Here is a 24307-nt window from a genome sequence, read left to right on the forward strand (position 1 = left end):
TTCATATCGGTCAATATCGATAATTATTGATTAGTTTTGTGCCAAGTATCTAAAATGTTACCAAACTGTGGCCATGGTATAGAGATAATCTGTGAAAAATTTATTTCCTCTGCCTTCTCCCAGTGCTATCTAGAAACGACCAATCAGAGACAGGAGAGTTTTAGTGCTGTCAATCACAATCTCATGTGGCTGCTCATCCCTGTGCTGCAGCCTGTTGTGAATGCTCAGTCTAGTTAGCATAGCTACCAATGACAGCAGATACAACATTTTCCTTTAATGACAAGATTTTTCTCCACCATTAGAACATTTAGCAGTGAGTGAATGAGGATGATTGACAGCACTAAGACCCTCCTCCTGGTTCTGGTTGGTTATTTTGGTCGGAAACGTTGCATTACTTTAGCTAGCAATAGTAGCTCAGGTGGAGGAGATTGATTGTTTTCACAGATTAAATGTCTCATAACAAACTGTCACAACATGGTGACATCTTTAACAAATATGGAGAAAACATTTTTTTATTAAAGTTATTATCTGCAGCTTGAATAAAATACAACTATATAGCATTTTTTGCTTCATAGGCAATATTTTGCACGTTGCCTATGACTGTTGCTGGTGGGGAGAGACATTTCAGTATCTAAAACTAATAGAAAAATTAAGAAACCTACTTGCAAACTGTATGTGGACTATTGCATGTAAAATTCATGAGAAGTAAATATTGTGCTAGTTATCAGTAATGGACCAAAGAAAGCAAAGCAGTAGCAAGCCTTTAAAATTTGACGCTTTTGAAAGATTAGAAAGACTCAAAAAATTGTAACAGCAGCTGCGTGGGGGGGGGCAATTAAATTTTTTGCCATGGGGCCCAAGATTCCTGGCAGCGCCCCTGACCGTGAAGTCTTTTATGGGAACTGTAAAATATTCCAGTCAGATTTTAGAGAAACTGTCCAACAGCAAAAGTTTTTCTCAAACTGGGTCATCAATGGGTCAATGATACCAAACACAGGATCATCGAGTTAATCAGCTACAATATTATGGGATGGACTTAGATTTTTACCACTTACATTAAGAACATCAGGAAAATCCGACCTGAGAACATTTTACTAAACTGGAAGTGAGATTTATAAACTGAGGTGACAGATTTACTGTTTTTCCATCATTCAGCTGGAACTTACTGGGATCCATATATCAGACCATTAGGCTACGTTCACACAGCAGGTCTTGGCGTTCAGTTCCCTTTTTATTTTTTTTTTGTATGGTAGTTCATACTGATAATACATAACTCCCACAAGTCGGAACTGAAAGTGATCCGCCATCTTGGTAGCCAAACGCAGCGTAAAGCATAGACTATAATAACTATAACTAACAATATTAATACTTATTTTGTTAGCCTTAGTTAATGATAACTTCATTTTGTTCATTTTAATTAAAGATGATAACCTTTATTTTGTTAGTGTTAGTTAACTATAAGTTTATTTTCTTAGTTTTAATTAACAATAACTATCTTTTTAAAATTGATGATAACTTTTATTTTGTTAGCCTTAGTTAACTATATTAACCTTTATTTCATTAGTTTTAGTTAAGTATATTATCCTCCGTTCAGACTGGTGTGAAAAAGCCAGATTCATGTTTTCCTGCTGTGTGAACGTAGCCTTAGCGTTAGCATTAGCGTTAGCATTAGCGTTAGCATTAGCTTTAGCATTAGCGCTCTCTTAGCTACATCTAATCAGTGAAAATGTTTCTTCATTTTCCTCTTCATGTGATCGTTTAACTCGCCATCCATCGACCTAAATCTGCTGTTTCTGCTCATCCAGACGCTTTTCTGGGAATGTGTCAGCCACAGATGTCATGGCTCCGGCCCATCAGAACTCATCAGAACCTGAGATTTACTCACCGTGTTTTGGTTGGATGCTTGCAGCAAGGAGCAGCAGCGTTCTGCAAAGACCATGTCGGTGTGGGAGCAGCGGACCAACCAGCTGAGGAAGCACAACATGAAGACCAGCACCGAGGCGCTGTTCAACGAGCTGGACCCGGACGAGCTCCTCGCTGCCTCCAGCGCCCTCCACCTGCACCCCGACATGAAGACGCACACCGACCGGCCGCTCGTCCTGGAGGACAAGAACGGCGACCAGCCCCGAGCCGGCGCGCCGGAGGAGGCGGCGGCGCCCGGCGTCAGGGACAGCTTCCACTCCAGGAGGCGCCACCACCACCGCGACCGGAACGGGGATGGAGGCGACGGCCAGGGTGTCCGGCGCCACAGCCACCACGGCCGCAGCAGGGAACACAACGCCGACGCTGCCCAGGACAGAGAGAGGCTCCGCCCCCAAACCGGGTCACCGGAGGAGGAGAGAGGCCATCGTCATCACCGCTCCCGCCGCACGCCGAAGGAAGGAAACGGGCGACTGACGAACGGAGCGCAAGACGACGGGAAAGGGAGAGGAGACAACGGCAACGGGGAGAAGAAGCTGCGCTCCTCACGCATCCAGAGGTGGGCAGAGTATCCAGATGTTTACTGGAGTAAGAGACGAACGACTGGAGCGAGAAAAAGTCCAAGAAATTACTCAACCAAGAGTAAAAAACTAATCCTACTCTAGTAACTGATTGATTTGTCAGTTTGGTAGTAACTAATTACATTTACTTGAGTAACTTTTTTGAAAACATTTGCTTTTTATTACGCTGTTCTTTTTCCTTTTACCTAAGTAATTTTATTGTGCAGTATTTCTACTCTTGAGTAAAATTTCTACCCACTGAATGAAAATCAAACATGTTTAACCAGAAACTCATCAGACTCAGACCCACACCTGCAGTTTCTGTTATAGTTTCATAAGTTTTACGTTGAAAGAAACTGAGTTGGAAAAACTTTTCTTTTCCCTGATTTTGTTATTTTTTTTATTTATATGAATTATTGTCATTTTCGTCCTTAAAGTACCAAAACTCCCACTTAACTTTACATTTTGGTTCGTCTGATGATGTAATTTTTAAATATTGAGTGATTGATCATTTTTAGAGGTGGGCAGAGAACCCAAAAACTGGACTCAAGAGTAGAACTACTTCATCATAAAATTACTCAAGTAAAAGGAACTGGGTAAATGTAACTAGTTACTACCCAACTCCACTGATGTCATAATTAAATCAGATCTTCTGACACATTAAATTGTACCAAAGAAGGCGAGTTTAGGTTTGAAGTTTCCGTTATTAAAGTCATTTACATTTAGATTAATTTTTCCCAGGGACAAACAGGCAGAAACGGAGGACGACAGCCTTGCTGGGAGTCCGTTGCAGCTGAAGCGAAGCAGCTTGACGCCGAGTGAAAAACAGGAAGATGCCGACAACCAGAAGAACTCGACCAGAGCCAGCCAGGCCGCCCTGAACAGCAACGCCGTCCACATCCCCGTCACCATCACCGCGCCGCCCGGAGAAACCACCATCATTCCCAGTGAGGGCAGCATTTCTCAAAAAGCAAATGATCCTGTGTCTTTTTCCATAAAGTTTATTTTCTGAACAGAAAAAAAGAAAAATTGTGCTCAAGTGAGGTTTTAGATACATTATCTCTTAAATGATTGATTAGCTGTAAGCTGACTTAAAATAGCTGTTCCCTTGACTTAGCATAGGCGCTAACTAAGTTTTCAGTAGCCGTTAGTAAAACACTTAGTCACCATTAGCTAGTATCTGAGAAGTTCTTAGTTTGACTCTGACTAGCTTTAATCTTAAGAACTGTTATCTTCTAGCTGTAAGCTTGACTCTTCAGTTTTGGCTCTGAGCATATGATAGCTTCACTCTTAGCAACTGTTAGCTCGATTCAGTAGCTGTTAGCTGCAAGAACTTGGAGTTTGTGAACTTATGTTAATTCAGACACACAGCAGTGAATGAGTTCTCAAATTAATAACAAAGTTTTTATTGTTCTTTGGTTTTTAGCCTCCAGATCTGCGTGAATCATGTATTTAAAGCCTCTAATGAGGAACAAATGAAGCAAATCCTACAATAACCAACAGCTTTCATTTCTTTATTGTTGTTTTGTCTTCATGTTTCTGTAAATGAGTGATATTTATATTTTCTGTTGCTCTGCACCAGTGAACAACATCGATTGTGGCAACTTCCAGCTCAGTGAGGAGAAGAAAGATCTGGAAGAGGAGGAGGCCGCTAACGGGCCGCGGCAGATTCTTCCCTACAGCTCTATGTTCGTCTTCGGACAAACAAACCCGTAGGTTCCAACACTTAACATGCAGAAATACTTTCAGTACATTTCTAATATGACTAAAGTAACAAATAACCAAATAAAAAGTTTCAGTAGACATATAAAAACTAATCCTTTCTTTTGTTTTGCATAAAAGATGCCTGTGAATTTTATTAGATTATAGTTGAGATAAGATAAAAATAGTTTTGGATATATATATATATTTTAAATCTGCATATGGTTTTGGAAAACTCAACATTTGTGATGGCAGATCTTGGTTTCTGTATCCTTCATGTATCAGATTTATTTCTTAGTGACACTTTTATTTTTATGTTTGTGCAAAATAAAGCAAACATTTAGGTAGCAAAAACAGAATTAAACAGTATGAAAAACATAGAGTATAAATTTATGTATATTTACACGTACAAAAATGATAAAAGGACAGATTAAAGATGTCACAAAATCAATAAAACATACAACAAAATACAACATGTAAACAAACAGCTACTGATAATAAACAACATTAACAGCCGAAAAGAAAATCCTGGGGAAAAACAAAGAGCAGCTGTACAGTTCTGACGATTCTTGTCCTTTTTGTTACTGTTATTCCTGGAAGCAGATGCTGCTTATTTCAACACCATTTTTCCTAATTATGCTCTGACTCTGGGAACAGGCGTCTGTGAAATATCTGCCGTTTGCAGACCTCACTGTTTGTGGTCTTTACAAATTCTCACACAGATAGAAGGGGAGCAGCCCGAGCAGAAATCTTTGCTTTAAAAACCGTCCTGTGGGAATGTTGGGGACAAACTAGCAGGTCGATTTAACAGCAGCAAACTCTGAATAGTGAAATGCATAATTTCTCCTCCTGTGCATGCCAGAAGAAGCTCAGATTTTGTTCAGTATTTGAATTGGCTGGATCGTCACGGTGAATAATTAACGGTCTAATATTTTAATCTGCACCAAACAAACCTGACACCATCTTATTGTCAAAATTACTTCAATAAAAATGCGTCTAAACTTTGATTAGGCAAAAAAAAAAAATCAAAGCAACAAAAAGTCACAACACAACAGTCAAAAGCTACAAAACAAGAACAAAAAACACAACAGCAAAAGCTACAACACAATAACAAAAATATACAAAACAGAAACATTAAGCAACACAACAGTCAAACTCTACATCACAACAGCAAAAAGCTACAACAGAAATTTTGCTAAAATGGAAGATAAGCCTGGAGGTTTATCATAACTTTTGTTTCAGCACAATTTTTGCTGTAGCTTTTTCATTTATTTGACCCTTCTGGACCACCGTAGCTCATAATCCATAACTATCCAGCGTGTGTGAATTAAAAACAGTTCTGTAAAGAAAATTGGACCAAAATAAAGACTTTGGACAGAAAGTAAAGACTTTCCATCAGTTACCGCAACATTTGAAGTCAGTTATTTGCTCGTCCCCAGTGGGTCAGGTTGGTCTGGAAAGCTCTGTTCCCTAAACAACAGGACACATTTATATGTGACTGAAACGTGTCTGTACCTGCCAAGCTGCAGCTCCTCTGAGTTTTCTGTGCGGTTGGTGTTGCAGGGTGCGGCGCCTGTGTCACTACGTGGTCAACCTGCGCTACTTTGAGATGTGCATCCTGATTGTCATCACCATGAGCAGCATCACGCTGGCCGCCGAGGACCCGGTGGAGGCCAACGCTGACCGCAACATCGTGAGTCAAGACTCAGAAATAAACATCTGCGGCGACGAGTATTTGTCTGAAAATGTGCGCAAATCCATAAAAATCCCCCACTCTAGTTGATTCATTTGGACTCTACTGTCAAGTGAAGAAAAAGCAAAACTAAGACGCTGTATTAAAGTATTGTAGGTGCAGCCGTGTGACCTGGACTGACCGTGCTGTTGAAACAATGACAGAGTGTGGCACACATCCACTTCAATCAACTATTTCTCTTAATTCCCACGTGTGACATGCTAGCCCACGTTGGGAACAGATGCATGCAGACAAGTGGCCTGAGCTTTTTCTTTTTGACAGACAAGCACAGCTAATTAGCATTTCAGTCAGCGGCACAGAGGCAAACCGAGGTGAAGGTGTGTGTACGTGTTTTGTGTGTTTGAGTAGAAGAGCGCAAAGCAAACAGAACCTGAGACCTGACAGGATAAACATTAGCGGTCCATTCGCTCGCGCCTCCAAGGAAGACCTTCTGACGAGTCGACTGAAATGTTTCTGCTGTGTTTTCAGGCTCTGAAATACCTGGACTACGTCTTTACTGGAGTCTTCACGTTTGAGATGGTGATAAAGGTGAGAAGGGCTGAAGAAATAATAATTGTTAGCACATTTATAGTAAACAAATGTAATAATTATTGAATGGTGAATAAAAAACTTCATGTTTTTTACATATTGTGTAGATATTGTCTGTGGGTTTGCTAATGGGGTCAAAGGTTAATGCTCTCTGGGGGCCACGGCATGGAAACGTTAGGGAACCCCTGTCCTATCAGACGGATTATCTATATGATATATATTATTGATTTATTGTTCAGCCCTAAATGGACAAGTTAAATGTTGTAGTTTTTACATAATGTCCTTTTTTCTGTTGTTTTCTCCCATTTTTACTCTAATTAATATTATTTTTTAATATAATCTCCTCGCTGGTCGGTTGTTTTCTCTTGGTGTTTGACCTCTGACCCCAGATGATCGACCTGGGCCTGCTCCTCCACCCCGGCTCGTATTTCCGTGACCTTTGGAACATCCTGGACTTCATCGTGGTCAGCGGCGCTCTGGTGGCCTTCGCCTGCTCGTAAGTCGCTTTCATCACTTCCTGTTGTGACGCGTCGGCGTTAAAGTTCTCCGCAGCTCTTTACTGAAATAGTTTTTAGCTGTTTTGTTTTCTCCTTTCTCCTGGACTTTTCTCCTGCTTTTGTGGTTAATTCTCTTGAACTTCAGGCTTTATGTAACCTGGAGGTTATTCGTCTTTCCCCTCCAACTCGGATTGTTCCTTTCTGCTCTGAATTCAGTCTTTCTCTTTGTTTTTAACCGACTGGTGGTTGATGAAGGTCAGAAGGACTTTATTGGCTCTTTTAAGGCTTTGTTTGCCAGATAATTGCAGCTTTGCAGTCCATCCCCAACACAATGTCGGGTAATTGCTTCCTATTTTTGCACAGACATTTTGCAGAAGTTAAAGGTAAATTTGTTCGCACATTTATTGGTAGACCATAGAAAAGATTGTTTTTCAGTCTTAAACTGGAAAATCTGAACTTTGATTGAAGATAATGTATTCAGTTGGGAAATTCACTGATTTAACCGTTTTTAATTGCTTATAGTTTATAAATCACTGAATAAATTAGAAATAAAATACATTGAAATTCCATACTTTTGAATTTCCTTTGATTAACAATAACTGGAGAATTAATTAATATCTGATGATATTATATAATTTAATGTTCATTTCTTGTTCCATAATTGGTGACTTTTTTATGTTTAATGATGTAAATTCATTTAAACTGCCATACAAATAAACTTAAGTGCTTTTCTCTTGTTGATTGTTTAAAGTATCAACAGCAGATTTCACTGTAAAAACACAAAATCTTACCAAGTATTTTTGTCTGGTTTCTAGAGAAAATATCTTACTACATTTGAAATAATACAAACCTAAATTATGAGTAAGTTTTCAGCAAGAAATGTTTTTTAAAGTAATTAATTCCTTAATATTGATGAAAAAGTTCTAGTCCTATTTTCAGATTATTTTCTTTAGAAAATGTTTTGTTAAAAGTGAAATAATCTGTCAGTAGAACTAGTTATTTTTCATCAATATTAAGGTATTGTTGACTTAAAACAAGCTGAAAAGTTACTTATATGTCAGTTTTGTCTTATATGAAGAGTAATAAGATACTTAAATTAAAAACTACACCAAAAATGCTTGGTAAGATTTTGGTTTTGTGTCATTTCTTTTGCTTAAAAACGTTTATTTTCAAACGTTTCCCCTGCTGAATGCATGAACTCAAATCAAACGTTGGGTTTTTCCAGGTTATGTCAGCTTTCTTTAAAACTAAATCTTAAAGCTTTTTTGTCTTTTTGACTTGCAGTGAAGCATATTGTTGTGTATGAACAACAAAAAGCTTAATTTCTTAAATATTATGAGGCGTATCAATAAATGAATAAATTTCTCCACCTGTTTGTTTCTGCTTTTCTCTGAGGTTCTGCTTTGTGACGTTTCCCCTGACTCAGATTTTACTGTCTTATTGCCGCTGCTGCTGCTTCTCTGCGTCGTTTCTCTGTTGCTGAGTCTTCCTCTGCCACTTTTATGTCCTCTTCTGTCTTTGTTTCCCGGCTCGGATCGCTCTCAGGAGCCTCATGGGGTAACGCCTGCTCTTTCTTGCCTCTTCTCCGTCTGTGTCCGCTCGCTTTCCTTCACGTCCATCAACCCGGTGTCGCTCGACTTTACAGCCTTCGTCTCGCAGCTAAACGTCTCGAGCAAATGTCACATTGTGTCATTATCATCAGAGTCATGATTGAAGAAACTGGCATTTACTCTGTTTTTGTTAGATAAGCGCTCATCCAGGTTGCATAACTGTAATTAGCTGCTGTAAAATCATCTGGCGTATTGGTCCTTTAAGATTTGGTATCGGCCAAAATATTGTGAAAATGATTTGAATCAGCTTCAATCCACAACTTTCACACATTTGGGAGAAATCTTTTTGAAACTGATAATAAACGGAGTGAATGTTGTTCAACCCAAACACATTTTTACCAGATTTTTTCTTGTTTTTCTAGTTTTGCACAAATTAGTGAGATTATTTTCTGTTTTCCACTCATCTCCTGCTCACTTTTGGTTCATCATTTTGTCTTTCTTACCATCAATCACATGAAGCAGTCAAAATGACTGCATTCACAATGCAAGGTCTAATGGTTTATATCAGTTCTGACAGTAGATATATCAGCAGGTCCAATATTTTCTCTAAGCTCTCATCAGCTTTTGTAAGTCACTATATAAACTGTGTGCAATGGAGTGACTGACTTTTTCCCCCCAAATATAAATGAATAATATCCTTAATATAGAACCAAAATCCTCTAGAATGTTTCATTTATTTTCCCTCTTTTCTGATGTTTTTTGGAAAACTCTTAATAAAATAAAACATATATATATAAAACAGATCTTTATATTAAAATACAAGTAACTTTTTTTCCTGTCAACATTTCCACTTTAGGTCTGTTAGGATGATCAAACATTTTAATTTGTCTCAAAAACTTTCTTAAAAGAAAAAGAGTCCTTGAAAAGCATTGAGTCTTAATTTTATGTATCTAAAATTAAGGCCTTAAAATCTCAAATTCATTTAGAAATGTCAAGTTTGCCTTAAATAAGTTAATAAGTTTTAAATGTTGTTGTGGCAGGAATATTTAATCGTATATTCTATATAGCTTTTTTTAACACGCAGACGTCTTCATTACGTTCTGTGACTTTAAGCTACCGCTAACCAGCTGGTACATCCTTCTAGCTAGCTAGCTTTTTTGTGTTTATCATTGATAAATGTAAATTATTACCAGTTGGCTGGTTGGCGTTTGTACAATGTTACGTGGAATTTGGACAAAAAAAATTTGCCATTATTGTATAAAATATGCAATTTTATTTTCTAGATTCCTGTCGTGAAACAGGTCTTAAATTTTATTCATAATGGCCTTTCAGTCTTAAATTTGAGTTGGTGAAACCTGCAGAAACCTTGTTTTCACACCTGATAGTTCAGTAGATTTGCTTTGATTTGGGACCAAATTGAAACATTTGTTACATTTTCAGCTGCTGCTGTTCGATTTCACACTGAACTGAAACAAATGAATCAAACCTTTTGAAAAAGCTGTTTGTCTCCTCGCCTGTGGGGGCGCTGCACCAAGAACTACTGTAGGAAACAACATGAAAACCCCTACAGAAGACACTAACCGCAAAATGTAAACAAAAATGTAGTAGCATCAGATGTACGTTGAAGAATTTACTTTTTGTCTTTGGTAAAAAAAAAACACGAGTCATTTATCCGACTAGTGCCAGACTCTCGTGTTTCTTTTTATTTTATTTACCCAGAATGCCCTGCGCTGTAGTCCACTTCTGGTTTTGGAGCGGTCTTCGGTCCGCTTGGTGTTCACATTGGCTTTTGAATTCACTTCAACCAAACAGAGGCCGGATTTGTTGGCAAATTTGAATTTCCAAGTTATTTTAATCAAACCAACAGTTTGGTTTTTGAGTGGAATTGAGATTGGAGTCGCTCAAATTATACCAAAATATTTATAGATAAATCGTCTCAATTTTGCGAAAAGCAATTTATCTGTTTTTATTTACATTTGATTAAAAACCATCACCCAAATCATTAACAGTCAAAGCCATTACTTTGACTGAGCCGCTGCAAAATGTTCTTGTGGATGAACCCAAACTCAATATGATTTTTTATATAAATATTTTTCTATTTAAATCATCCAAATTTGTGTTTTATTGTTGTTTTTCTAGCTGTTATCCCTCCAACACTAAAGACTAATGTGATTGGAGGTTTTTGGTTCCTTAGAGAGTTACACAACCTGCATGAAGCTGGAAAAGAGCTCCTAAAAAGAAATGAGAGACGATAAAAGTAATAAAAAATATGATTTAATGCTCTTGCAATGTGAAAGCAGTCGCACAAATGATCATCATCAGTGTCTTTTATTCAACCCTGGCTTATAAATTTGATTTACTTTCACTGCAGCGCTTCAATTTAGAGTTTATTAAACCTGTCTGTTGCTTTTTTTTGTAATTCTTTTGCGTTTAATTGCAACAAGCGATCTTCTTTAGCGTCTTTTCAGTCTGTAAGGTTAAATAAAGTCTTCATGTCTGTTTAATCTGTGCTTTAAGTGTTTGCTTAGTTCTTTCTATGCTGGTGATATTTCTGTGCTGTCTGCTTGCTTATCATTTCTTTTCCTCGTCAGATCACAACAAAGTGTGGCCAGGTGGGAACTGCCCCTATTTACACCCAATCCCAATTTAAAAGCACATTTCCTGGAAGACATTCCAGGAAATTCCCAACCATTCCCAACCTCCTAACAAACCTCCAGTCTGAAGGTGCCTGTAGTGTGACCAAACCTCAACCTTCACTGCAAACAAAACCTCAGTCTTACCGAGCATTTCTGGTCTAATTTCTGGTGTGAATACCTTGGTGCACTTGAAATATACTACACATTTTCAGCAAGATATAGTAGCTTGTTTTAAATCAATTATTTATTAATATTGATTAAAGATTACTACTTCCACTGGCAGATTATTCTACTTATAACAAGACAGCGTTCTCATGTAATAATCTCACATTTCTGACATTTTTTCCTTATGATTTTGACTTAATCTCAGAATTAAGTCAAAATAAATTATGACTTAAGTCAATTCCTGCTTTAATTGCATAATTCTCTTTTTCTTCTCATAATTTTGACTTTAATATCAGAAGTCTAAAGTTAATCTTATAATTCCAATTTTCTCCTCAGAATTTATTTATTTATTTTTTCTCTGAATTCTTTTTAATCGTACAATTCCGACTTTATTGGCCGAATTCTGGCTTTTTTATTTTAATTTAAAAGCTGCTCAACCTCTCAGCTAGCTAAGCTAGGTTGGTGGAATCAACTGACTCACTCGCACCTTGGTTGCCTAGCAACGACCTGCTGAGTAAGAAGCAGTTGCAAGTGCCCTCTCCCCCAGCTGTGGTTGCCTAGCAACGATCTGCTGAGTAACTGACTCAGCAGCAGTTTCAAGTTTCCCCTCTGTGCCTCATAACTGCTTTAAAATAAAAAACCAATAAATTTCAGCTAATTAAAACAAAAAAACTTAATCAATAATTATTGACATCGACAGGCATGAAACGATTATCGTCCGATCCTAGAGTAATACAAGTGTGCTGAGATATTTCCAATAGAAACTAAACAAAAATCCTTGGTAATATTCTGTGTTTTTGCTCGTTTTTATCCTCCTGAGCCAATATTGACAAACTAAAGTTATGAAGACAATATTGGGAACGCCATTAAATAGATTTCAGAAGCTCGGTCTGCTGTAAACAGCATTTCTTTAAATCAATCTGATCCATCAGCGCTGGTCTTTATCCGACTCTAAACTCCTAAAATCACAGTTTAAGAAGCTTTATCAGGTTAAAGCCTTTCACTCCCTTAACGGAGTAAAGGACTGCAGCCTCTTATTTCAATTTAAACTAATAAGTGTTTTACTTTATTTTACCTCCTAGGCTACAAACAGGCCAGAGACAGCCTTATATTTAACTAGAAAAACACAAATTCATGACTATTTTTTAGAAATAATGTTTTTAAAAGCCTGTTTTTGTTACAAATTGCTTCAATTTGATTTCAGTTTGTATTTCCCCCAAAAACACAACAGTGTCAAATAAACCTTTATTTGATTTTCTCTCCAAGCAGCCAGACATTTTTCTGATCCTCTGAAATGCAACAAATCTGTAGTTTTCTGTTCATTTTGATGGGATGTTTTGGTTTTATGTGGACCAAAAGTGCAGAAGGAGCCAGCCTGGAAACCTTCTGCAGCATCTTCAGCTTCTGAAATCTATTCCACTGTTCTGACCTTTAAATATGGGAACAGAAACCAGAGACTGCATGATGTGCAGAAGCATGAGAGCTGCATGATGTTTTATTGTAAAAGAAAACTCCCAAAGTCATAATATTTGGAGTTTATCACTTTTTACCGAAGAACAAACTCAGGTTTATTGTTGTTGTTTTATGGAAATGACTCAAACTTTTTTTTTGCTTTTTTAATGGTAGGTCATGGTAAAAAAGGATGAAAATCTAAATATACTGAATTTTTGTTGGTTTTCTGGTGAGCAGATGCTAGCACTTTAGCTCTCCTTAGGGCTGGATTCAGTCAAGCAAATAAAATAAAGGCAGCATCTGCTCTAATATTCCTTATTTAATCAGATGTACATTTATATTTTTACTGCATGTTTTTCTTTGCAAACACTGATAAACACTCAGTGTTTGATAGTTGCTCAGTGTCTATTTCCCTTTTCTATGGGAGTCTGTTTCCTGTGTTTCTATGCTGCATTTCGGTTTCTCCTATTAATACATATTTATAATACAAACAATTTGAGTTCCATCAATTAAGTGAAAAAAACTCCCACAGTGTTTGACTTGTGTTCCAGATTGTTCAAGCTTTTTACTTCAAGAAGATTAGTGCCACAATAAACAGATTTTACTGAAATCTCAGAATTCTTTTTTTTTTTTTTATAAAAAAAAGAATTTAATCTCATGATTTTGACAACCTCAGAATTCTTTTTTTGTCAGAAATCTGAATTTAATCATACAATTGCAACTTTAACTGCAAACCTTTGAACTTTTCAGATATAAATTCGAGAATTTTAACTTTTTTTCTTCAGAATTTTGAGTTTTTTTCTCTGAATTGTTACATTAAGCTCAGATTTCTGATTTTTCAAAATTAAAATTAGTACTTTTTTCTTTGATAATTCTGACTTCAGTCTCAGAATTCTGACTTTTTCTCCCAAAAATGTATCTTTTTTCTCATAATTTTAATTTTTTGATGTTTTGAATTTTGATCTTAGTCTCAAAATTTAGACTTGTTTTTCTCTGAACCTTTGCTTCTTCTTTTCTTCTGAATTCTGACTCGCTTCAATCTTACAAATCCATCTTACACTCTAAGAATAAATGTTTTTTTGTGTTGTTTTTTGTTATTGACCATAATCCTTTTCTGTAATCTTGTGTTAAATACATTGTAAGTAAACAAAAGAAAAGAAGGATGAGTTGCATAACAGAGGAGCAAAGAACAGACACAATTGTAACTCCGTAGAGTTAGATAATCCACTGAACTGCATGTTCTCCACTAACCGAATGCTAACAGCTCTGATCAGTTTACCTGCTGTTCTAACGCAAAACTGATCGAATGGAAAAAGTTAAAACTTGAGTCGATTGCAGCGTTTCTCCCAGACTAACGCCGTTTTCACTCCTCACAGAGGAACGAAGGGAAAAGACATCAACACCATCAAATCCCTGCGAGTGCTGCGAGTTCTGCGACCTCTGAAGACCATCAAGCGGCTGCCGAAGCTGAAGGTACGGCGACGCCGTCTGGAAATAAAAGTCTGATTTACACAGAAATACTCTCAGCATTTGTTTCTGGCCAGATTCACATGGAGATCTGAGGCAAGTTAAAGTTCAGCAGTTCTATAGGAAGACCTTCACAAAACCCATAAAAACCTTCAGTTTCATACAACAAAAATCTTTTTTTTTTACCCCTCCAGGGGGTCTTTTTGTGGGCTCTAGAGTCCCTTTTTACAAAGTAAGCTGACAGGAAAGGGGAAGGAGAGGAGGGAAGACATGCAGTAAACTTCGCCGGGTCCGGGAGTCGAACCCACAACAGCTGCGTCGAGGACTTGAGGCCTCCAAATGTGGGTCGCGCTAACCGCTACGCCACCACGGCACGCCCCACAACAAAAATCATTTTAACAATTTCTAAAAACGTAAAACAGTCAATCACTGCATTCACAAAAGCATTTGGGGTTTGGATTTTAGTACAAATATTTTACTATACTTAATGTCAAAAATGTCAAAATTCTGATTTTCTTCTGAGTTTGGACGTTTTTTCTCAGAAATTCATATTTTTTATTCTTTTTTTTAATATATATATATGTATATATATATATAAACACTCGCTGCGGCTGAGTTTTATGACTTTTGCCCAATTTAAATAGCCGTATCTTACTACTGGCAGAAACAACAAAGAAGAAGGCAACAGGAAGTAGATGGAGGATGATTTTGTGTTTTTGCAATGTAGTATCACTAAATGTCTCAAAACTTTGTCTTTAATGTTTAATTGAAAATTTCTCTCCAAATATTTCATGAATTGAGTATTTCTCAACCAATCAGGTTAAAGTTTGACCAACGTAAATCAACAACAGCAGCAGACGATTTTTAACAAGGCAAGCCTTTATTTTCTCCAAATGGAGAAATGACAGCTTCCCTTTGCTGGTCGTCCCAAAGCAAAGCCTCTCACAGGAGTGATGTGACTGGAGTGATAGAAGTGAAGGAGTGAGACAGATGGGTGTTGGCAGGCAGCCGGCCGCCTCCGTCTCTCTGTGGAAGCTCGGACGGAGCGCTGCTGGTGGAGGAGAGGAAGAATATGCTCCTGATGAACATCAGTCATGCAGCAGCAGGTTCATTGGTTGGATTGCATGTCAGGACAGATCAACAAAGCTCTTCATCCTGAAAACAGACATGGTGGTAGAAAAGACAGGAAGAAATCTGACGGAAGGAAAACATGGGAACACAAACCTTCCTGTTCCCAATGTGAACTCGAGTGACAGTTAGCCAGCTAGCTAGCGAGATATATCTAGCTAGCTAGCTTTTTATCTGTCCATCCAACCAACCAACTAACCAATTGCCTTCCTACTTAGAAGGCTAGCTATAATTTCAGATATCTATCTATCTAGTGACTAGATCAGATAACTAGATAGTTAACTTAGATTAGCTATCTAGTTATCTGATGTATTTTTGCTGCCTTGTATCTTATGACTGTCAGGATTGTCTCAGAATAACTGCATCATCTGAAAAGTATATTTTATTCTATACTGATTGGGTTGAGAGCTAACACATTCATTAGTGTATAAAATAAAAAGGTTAATATAGTAATACTTTGTTGACATAAATTAAATTCAAGTTAAAATTTAATTTAAAATGTTATTTGTCGCTGAAGGGCAAATTAAAGTGACAGTGAAGCAACATGAACACAATCACTGAAAACAGAACAATTAGCAACAAAAATGAACAAAAACATTAAAACTGAAAGAGATTCTGCCTTTAAATAGGAAATGGTTTAACAGTGTAACATCTGTAGGTATTTTTATATTTCGTTAAAACATGAAAGTTTCTCGCTGTAACTAGATGTTGTTCCTGCTAGCTTTGTGTAGCTTCACGCTCGTTCTTGACTGTCTGTTTTTGTCTGTATTTTCAGGCTGTGTTCGACTGCGTTGTGAACTCTCTGAAGAACGTCCTGAACATCCTCATCGTCTACATCCTCTTTATGTTCATCTTCGCCGTTATCGCCGTTCAGCTCTTCAAAGGCAAATTCTTCTACTGCACTGACGAGTCCAAAGGTCTGGAGAAAGACTGCAGGTACAGTTACCAGAACACATCCGCCCATATTCTCCTCTTGATTGTTATTTAGTTTCTGTTATCCGCTCTACTTCCTTGCAGAGGTCAGTTTCTGGAGTACGATCGTAAGGAAGTGACGGCTCAGCCCAGAGAGTGGAAGAAGTATGAGTTTCACTATGATAATGTTCTCTGGGCTTTCCTGACGCTGTTCACTGTCTCCACTGGAGAGGGCTGGCCACTGTAAGTGATTAGAACATGTTACTAAAGGTGACCTACTCATCAAAAATTCACATTTTACATGTTTTTATATCTTCATTTGGGTCGCCAATGCTTCTAAAAACAACCCAAGCGCTTAAAAAAACAACTTCCCAGACGTTTTTTGGCAATAAATTCATGTTTTTTGGTGTCTGGTAAATGAGCCGTTTCAGAAACCTCTGGAATGTAACCTCAGAAATCAGCAGGCGCTGCCCGTTACCTAGCAACCCCAGCAGAGTTCCGCTCGCCGCCTAGCAACCCCAGTGAAATTCCAGGACGTTTGGTCAGCTGGGTTTACCAAAAAATATGAAATATTTATACTCCTTTAATATATTTTAATGGGATTTTATGTGATAGACCAACACAAAATGACATCTGTCTAATCTAGTAATTAATTAAAGGAACTCTGGTCAGATGAGATCTAAATTAAAGTTTAACCTACAAGCAAAGTGCAACAGAGGCAGAAAACTGACAGACACGTGACAAAAATGTCTGTTTCTCCATCTTTATATCTGCTGTTCTTGTTACAAGAGCTTCACAAGCAGCAGGTAATTATACAGCAGCTTATGGGAAACGAGCAGATCGTGATAAAAACAGAAAAGATTCCTGCAGAAGCTGCTAAATACTCGCAGGAGGAGGATTGGAGCCCACGCCGCCTCTCTGCAGACACCTGTAATCTGAGAATAATGAGTCAGATCATTTCGTTTTACACGCTAAAGTCCTGCAGAAACCTCTGATCCACGTGGCTTTACGTTGAGTCATTCAAATATTTTGGTTTAGTTTCTAGTGCAAATGTATTAGTATGCTTTAAATAAGACAAAACTAACTTAAAAACTTTTAATCAAGAAATAGGAGCTTGTTTAACATCAATAATTCCTTAATATTGATGGAAAAGTTCTAGTTCTGAAGCAGTTTATTTCAATTGTAGCAAGGCATTTTTCCCATGTTGTAATTGAAATAATCTGCCAGAGGAATTATAAATTTTTTATCAATATTAATAAATTATTTACTTAAAACAAGCTCCTGTTTCTTGCTCAAAAGTTAATTTTATCTGACTTAAGGTGCACTAAGAGATTTGCCCTAGAAACTAAAATAGTTGGGAAGATTTTGTGTTTTTTCAGTGTTTTACTATGTAGCTTTGATGAAAGTGATAATAATTAAAAAAAAGAACGGTTGCTACGGCCGAGTTTTATTTTGGAAACAAAGAAAAAAGATGAATTTGTGAGAAAAAAGAAGTCAAATTTCTCAGAAAAAAATGTCAAAATTCAGAACGAAGACAAATCAGACTTCTGACATTTTTGTTGCTATTTAATTTAGAATTCAGAGAAAAAAACTGAAGTTCTGAGGAAAAATAATCCAAAAATTTTAATTTACTTCTGCTATTAAAGTCCAAATTATGAGAAATAAAATTATAATTCTGCGATTATAAGCAGGAATAGTACAATTAAAGTTCGAATTATCCAGATTATTACATGGGGAAAATGTCTTATCATTGAAATAATCTAGTAATTTTTCATCAATATTAAGGAATTATTAATTTAAAATAAGCTCCTGTTTCTTGCTGAAAAGTTAATTGTTAGTCTTCTTCTGATTTCAAGTATTTGCTTTAGAAACTAGACAAAAATACTTGGTAAGATTTTGTTTTTTGTTTGAAGATTTGTTTCTCCACCTTTATTGGCTGTTTTATTTACAGCAGCTGCGTTTCCATACACTTTAAAATCGCACAAATTGAAATTACAAAAATAAATTTGATTAATGAAAACACGTCTATATAGAAAAAGCTCATATTTTTGCTGTGCTTTTTTTCCCCCAGTTGTATCGGAATTATTTTTTCACAAAACTACACTGGAACACTTTTTCACATTACTGAGTCACATGATCAATAACAGGACGTTACTACTGGCAGAAACGACAAAGAAGACGACAACAGGAAGTAACTGGAGGATGATGCATATTTTTAATGAGTTATCACATGAACAAACTTATTCACATGTGATTTGTATTTAATTTCTTATTTAATGGAAACACCACTACTGGAAAATTATATTTTATCAACAGTAGTGGAATATCAACAAAGCTTTGAGCACATTTGTAGTGGAAACACAGATAAGTCTTCTTTAAGTTGTATTCCTGGCATATGTGGATGACTCATGGAAATAAAAAACATAACAAAACCTTTGAAAACAACATCCAAAAGAAAACTTGGAAAGAGTTTCAGAGCCAGGAAAAACACTTTAGAAGATAAGAAAATAATTTGCTCTGATCTATTTCTACTAATACGCTCTTTGGCGGGCGGTTATATATATTTAGTGACAAAAGCAGATGATTATCTCAGTGCTGCATTTCAGCATTTCATTTTGCGTCTCACCAGATGAAAGTTCTTGGACTGTATCCGGCAGAGTTGAGTAAAAGCTGAAGGAAGCGGAGGAAGCGTTTTAATCTCTACAAAAGCATCGTAACAAAGCGTTTTATCTCTGAGTGTTTGATAATCTCCAGAGAGTTTCTCCTTTCAGGGTCCTGAAGCATTCTGTGGACGCCACGTACGAAGACCAGGGCCCCAGCCCGGGTTTCCGCATGGAGACGTCCATCTTCTATGTGGTCTACTTCGTGGTGTTTCCGTTCTTCTTCGTCAACATTTTTGTAGCTTTGATCATCATCACCTTCCAGGAGCAGGGAGATAAGGCGATGTCGGAGTGCAGCTTGGAGAAGAACGAGGTGAAGCTTCTGGTTTTATCTGCCAAAACTACAGTTTATTTATCCCAAAATGGCTTACAGAATACGTCATTAAAAGGAGAACAGGAAGGATTTCTATTTGCATTCTTCACGTATGCTAAGAGTGGAGCTAGTATTTCGGTTAGCGCTGTAGGATTTTTGCTAACTTTCTTAGCTTCCTCCAGATTAATTTTTCTGAAGTGCTAATTTACTTGGTTGTTTTATAAACTTTCAGCCGAATAAAGTTCAACGTCTGTTGAAGTTTTGGTTATATGGTTTTTTTTATTGCCTCCTTATGTTCTCCACATGTGATGTGGAGGCACAAGTTACACTTATTCTGTACCCAGAATGCAATGCTGCTGTTCTACGCTAAAATGAGCAATTAGCGAAATCAGCAACGGATTTAGCAATACTCACAACTATATTATAATATCTGAAGAGCAACTATACAGCTAGGTGCGCAATAACATATTTGACCCTGTTGAGGTCTATACTATCTACATGAAATTAGCGCTTTAGCATTAGCTCCCACTAAATACCATGTTGGTTTAGTGCTTTAGTATTAGCAAAACTAATGCTTATGACTAAAGCTTTAGCATTAGCATCTACTGAACACTGTTGTTATAGCACTTTAGCTGAACTAATGTTTATCATCAGGGCTTTTATCATTAGCTTCCACTAAACATCATGTTGGTTTAGTATTAGCAAAACTAATGTCTATCATTAGTGTTTTTATCATTACTTCTGCTAAATACCATGTTTGTTTAGCATTGGAGGAACTAATGTTTATGATTAGTACATTAGCATTCACTTCTGCTGAATACCGTGTTTTTGTAGCACGTTAGTGTCAGCATATCAAATGTTTGATTAGTACAGCGGCTTAATACTGGTTTAGCATTAGCGGTACTAATGTTTATGATTTATGCTTTGGCATTAGCTTCCACTAAACATCATGTTGGTTTAGTGCTTTAGCGTTAGCAGAACAAATGTTTATGACTGATGCTTTAGTGCTAACTTTCTAGTTAGCGGTGCCCGCCACTGACTTTGACTTTAAAAATATCCAAAGGTTTTTCTTCAACAGAGAATATTTCCACCCAGTCAGTTGTTGTGTTGTCTTCCCCACAGAGGGCCTGTATCGACTTCGCCATCAACGCCAGGCCGCTTACACGATACATGCCAGAGAACAAGCAGTCCTTCCAGTACAAGATGTGGAAGTTCGTGGTGTCGTCACCTTTCGAGTACGCCATCATGACTTTAATCGCCCTCAACACCGTCGTCCTGATGATGAAGGTCAGAGCTCACTCTTGAAAACTTATTTTTTTTATCCTCAGGCTTGGGGAAGTTTGTCAGTTTGTCTCAAAACAAACCACAAAAAAATTTTTTTTATATCATTAGTAGGTTGGAGATTTTTGGAATTTGTTATTCTCCTGCTTCTATATTGCCTTGATCAGGCGGTAGAACAACTCCGTTAAATAAATGAAACCTGGAGATGTTGGGATTGTTAATTTAATGTGCCTCAGCAAAGGGAAGAAATAACATAGAAAAACCATTAAAGAACAACTCAAAACCACTTTTTCTCACTCTGTAGCATTGCTCTCTGCAATGCTACAAGCAGACTCGTTGTCATAGCAACTGACAACAACACCACTTTATGTTTCAGGATTCAACACCAAAAAACAATTACAAACATTTCCCACACAAAGAGCAAAACATTCAGTCCGTCACAGTTTAATGTTTGCAGGCTTGATTTTTATTTTGTGATTATTAATAAGTGATCACTGTGGCAGATCAGCTACCGCTGCTATTAGCTAAGCTAACACTGCTGTGGTTGATTAGCTAATTTAAACCGCTGCTCTACTGATTATTTATCAGAGTTGGTATTTAGGTCAACACACCAAATTCCACAGCACAACTACATGTTACGGTTGTCATAGTCAAGCTAGCATAACTGACATCCTTCCTCTCCCTTGTTATTTTTTTCTTAATTAAAACTTTTTCCTGACTTTGTTATCTAGTTGTCGTAGTGTTGACAATTAGTAGCAAAGCCCTACGTCACTTTTTCTTTTACATATCAGATGTACATTTAAGATTTAGCGCGTTATGTTGACAACTTAACAGAGGCAACCAATGCTAGCCACTTAGCAGCTTTTGCCCTCTAGCAGGAAGATGAAGGTGTGACTATAAAACGGCTCCAGCCGACCCAACACAACAGAACCATTTAGTATAATGGTAGAGTTTCATGTCATAATCATCACACACAGCCCACACAGATATTTTAGTGGGTTAAAGTGTAACTGAGGCATTTTCACCAAACATAAAGCTTGTAAGCAGGTGTGAGTAATCGAATGGCTGTCAGCTACATTTCCTCTTTCAGGTTCAGATTGTTATGCAGTCAGTAATATTCATGTTTTCTCTTTTTGTCCTCAGTTCTACGATGCTCCAGTGGTGTACGAGTCTATGCTGAAATACCTCAACATCATCTTCACTGGCCTCTTCACACTAGAGTGCATCCTCAAGATTATTGCTTTCAATCCACTGGTGAGCTGTTGAAGATAATCTTCTGTGCACTAAACACTCGCTCTCTGTTCCGGGGTTTTTATGTTGAGAAAAAAATAGAACATTTCCACTAAAAAAAGATTAATCCCAGACATTTTCTAGCGTTTGAACATTTTTGGGGTTCCAGTTGAACACACCATAAGGAACTAGCTGTTAGCTCAACTCTGATTAACTGTTAGCTATATTCTGACCATTGGTTAGCCTATTTTCATTATGGTCAGCTGTTAGCTTGACCCCAAGTAACTGTTTTAGGGCTGTAACCTTGATTATTAAAATTCCTTGAGGCGAGGTGCTGTGGTGGCGCAGGGGACAAATACAACCCACATATGGAGGCCTTAGTCCTCGAGGCGACTGTCGCAGGTTCGATTCCCGGCCTGGTGACTGTTGCCGCATGTCTTCCCTCTCTCTCAATACCTACCTTCCTGTCTGAGCATTTTCAAATAAAGGCCACGAGGGTCTTAGAAAACAATTCCTTGAGACAAAATATCTGCCTCAAAACTTTGTTAAATTGTGTTTTATTATTTAACGTGCCGTGTTCCGGTCGGGTGATTATTTATGTTTCACAGCTCTTTGAGTCATAGCAGCATAGCATCTGATTTTCAAGTTTGATCTGGGAGAAATTAATCGATTGATGTCTAACTTTTAGTTTTTATTGTGTTTGACTTGCTCTAGACTCAACTCTGGGTAATAATTAGCTTTAGCCTTCTGTAGCTTCTAGCTTGACTTTGTTAAACCTCTAGCTTTGTACTGGCTCTGTTTAAAGCCAGTGCAATAAAAGGTATGTGTGCAATGATCAATACTGTTAAAATGTCAATATCCAATCTAAACCATACTGTATAAGGTGCTAAAATTGTTTTTCATTTTTAGTTCAGGAATGAACTTTGCGGAAGCAAAGCATAAATCTTCTCTTGACGTGAGGCTGCCAGTTTCACCTGCAGCTCAATTCCATTTACAAGGCCCATTTATTAAATAGCTTTTCTCACACACCATTAACCTCCACCTGTTTAGCTGCTAAGCTCACATCTGTCTTTTTTAAACGCTTTGCTGCTGTAGTGGTTCAGAGAAAACAGCTGTGGGTTCCTGGCAGAAACCCCGGCCCTCAGGCCCGTCTGACGGTGTTCAGGGTCCAGACAGCACCTCATGATTTATGCAGGAGATGCTGTCGGTACTGTCAGTATGTGTTCAGTTTGTTTATCATGCGTAAATGTTTATTTCTTGAAACAATTAATCTGATTATTCTGATTATTCAAATAATCGTCAGCTAATTTAATAATCGATTAATTGTTATCTGGAGTATACAGACCAGTTTCTGTTGCAGTTTTGAGTCTAATCAATTTATCTTCATGTTTAAATAGTCAAAATTACACACAGAGGCTCAAATACACACATACACTAATATGTAATTAAATGTTCCCTATGGCATTGTACCTCAATCTATTTTTTGTAGCCATCAGCAGGTTTCTGGTATCAATCTGGCAGAATATTTGACCACCATGCTTTAGAAAATCTGTAGTGTTTATTTAAGTTGGTTGGAGAAAATCCAGATTTCACCCAAAGTCCACAAATATTCAATTATATTTATGGCTGAAATGATTAATCGTGATTAATCGATTACTGAAATAATCGTCAACTAATTTTGTAATTGATTAATTGTTAAATGTGAAACAGACTCCAAAAAAGAGGTCATTAGGTCAATAAAACTAAATATTCAGAGCAGTAATTAAGCCAAAAGTGTAAAATATATGTATATATATTTTGCATTTAAGTTAAAAATGTAAAACTCCTAGTTTCACAGTTTTATCCTCACTCAGTTCAGATTTACTAAATTAATACTACAGTATAGCCTTCTAAGGAATAAAATTTTTATTTTCTTATTTAAAAAAGGAATTAGATTATTTGTTTATTTGCATCTTTTAATATATTTCTGATAGTGTATAAAAATTCTTGGTTTGATTAATCGTCAGAATAATTGCTTAATCAATTAGTAGAAGAATTGTTACTTGTTTGCTCTTTAGTTCTTTGTGTTTTTCATCCACACAACATCTAATTTTTTTTTCCAAAGATGAGTTGAATGAATTGATGATAATATTAATCTCTGTGTTTTGGTGCTAATTTGTTTCAGAACTACCTGAAGGAACCCTGGAATGTGTTTGACTTTGTGACGGTGATTGGGAGCATCACAGACATTTTGTTCACAGAGATAAATGTAAGACCTGCAGCCACTTTGTGCAACGTTACATATCCTCTGCATCCAACAGGCGATTAACAAACTTTGGAGTAAAGTCACATTAAATCAATGTAATAATGTAAAAAAAAAAACAACTATCAAATTAGCCTTTATGTGGTGGTTTATTTTGATAAATTTTGCTCAACACAATAAATTTGATTTCCTGTTTAACACTTTGCACAGATGTAATGAAAATGGGCTTTCCATTGTTTTCCACCTTCAGAGCAGCAGTAGAAGCATTGCTTTGTCTTATTCTCGTCGTCTCAGTTCCTTAAATCAGTAAAA

At 37.1% G+C, this 24307-nt stretch overlaps 1 protein-coding gene across 2 annotated transcripts in view; it reads left to right on the plus strand.

Moving 5' to 3' along the window:
* The window catches only part of LOC102220117 (voltage-dependent N-type calcium channel subunit alpha-1B-like), a 127966-nt gene that overhangs the window by 82181 nt on the left and 21478 nt on the right, over positions 1–24307 (plus strand). For both annotated transcript variants that reach the window (XM_023338355.1, XM_023338356.1), the window contains 15 exons: positions 1910–2479; positions 3222–3427; positions 4063–4192; positions 5745–5874; positions 6403–6462; positions 6852–6958; positions 8505–8516; positions 11101–11121; positions 14139–14235; positions 16133–16293; positions 16375–16512; positions 19041–19242; positions 20365–20529; positions 21667–21777; positions 23918–24001. In XM_023338355.1, coding sequence (XP_023194123.1) covers positions 1910–2479; positions 3222–3427; positions 4063–4192; positions 5745–5874; positions 6403–6462; positions 6852–6958; positions 8505–8516; positions 11101–11121; positions 14139–14235; positions 16133–16293; positions 16375–16512; positions 19041–19242; positions 20365–20529; positions 21667–21777; positions 23918–24001 — 2194 coding nt within the window. The remainder of the gene's footprint in view (positions 1–1909; positions 2480–3221; positions 3428–4062; positions 4193–5744; positions 5875–6402; positions 6463–6851; positions 6959–8504; positions 8517–11100; positions 11122–14138; positions 14236–16132; positions 16294–16374; positions 16513–19040; positions 19243–20364; positions 20530–21666; positions 21778–23917; positions 24002–24307) is intronic.

Source organism: Xiphophorus maculatus, chromosome 8 (assembly GCF_002775205.1).
Source record: "Xiphophorus maculatus strain JP 163 A chromosome 8, X_maculatus-5.0-male, whole genome shotgun sequence".
NCBI lineage: Eukaryota > Metazoa > Chordata > Actinopteri > Cyprinodontiformes > Poeciliidae > Xiphophorus > Xiphophorus maculatus.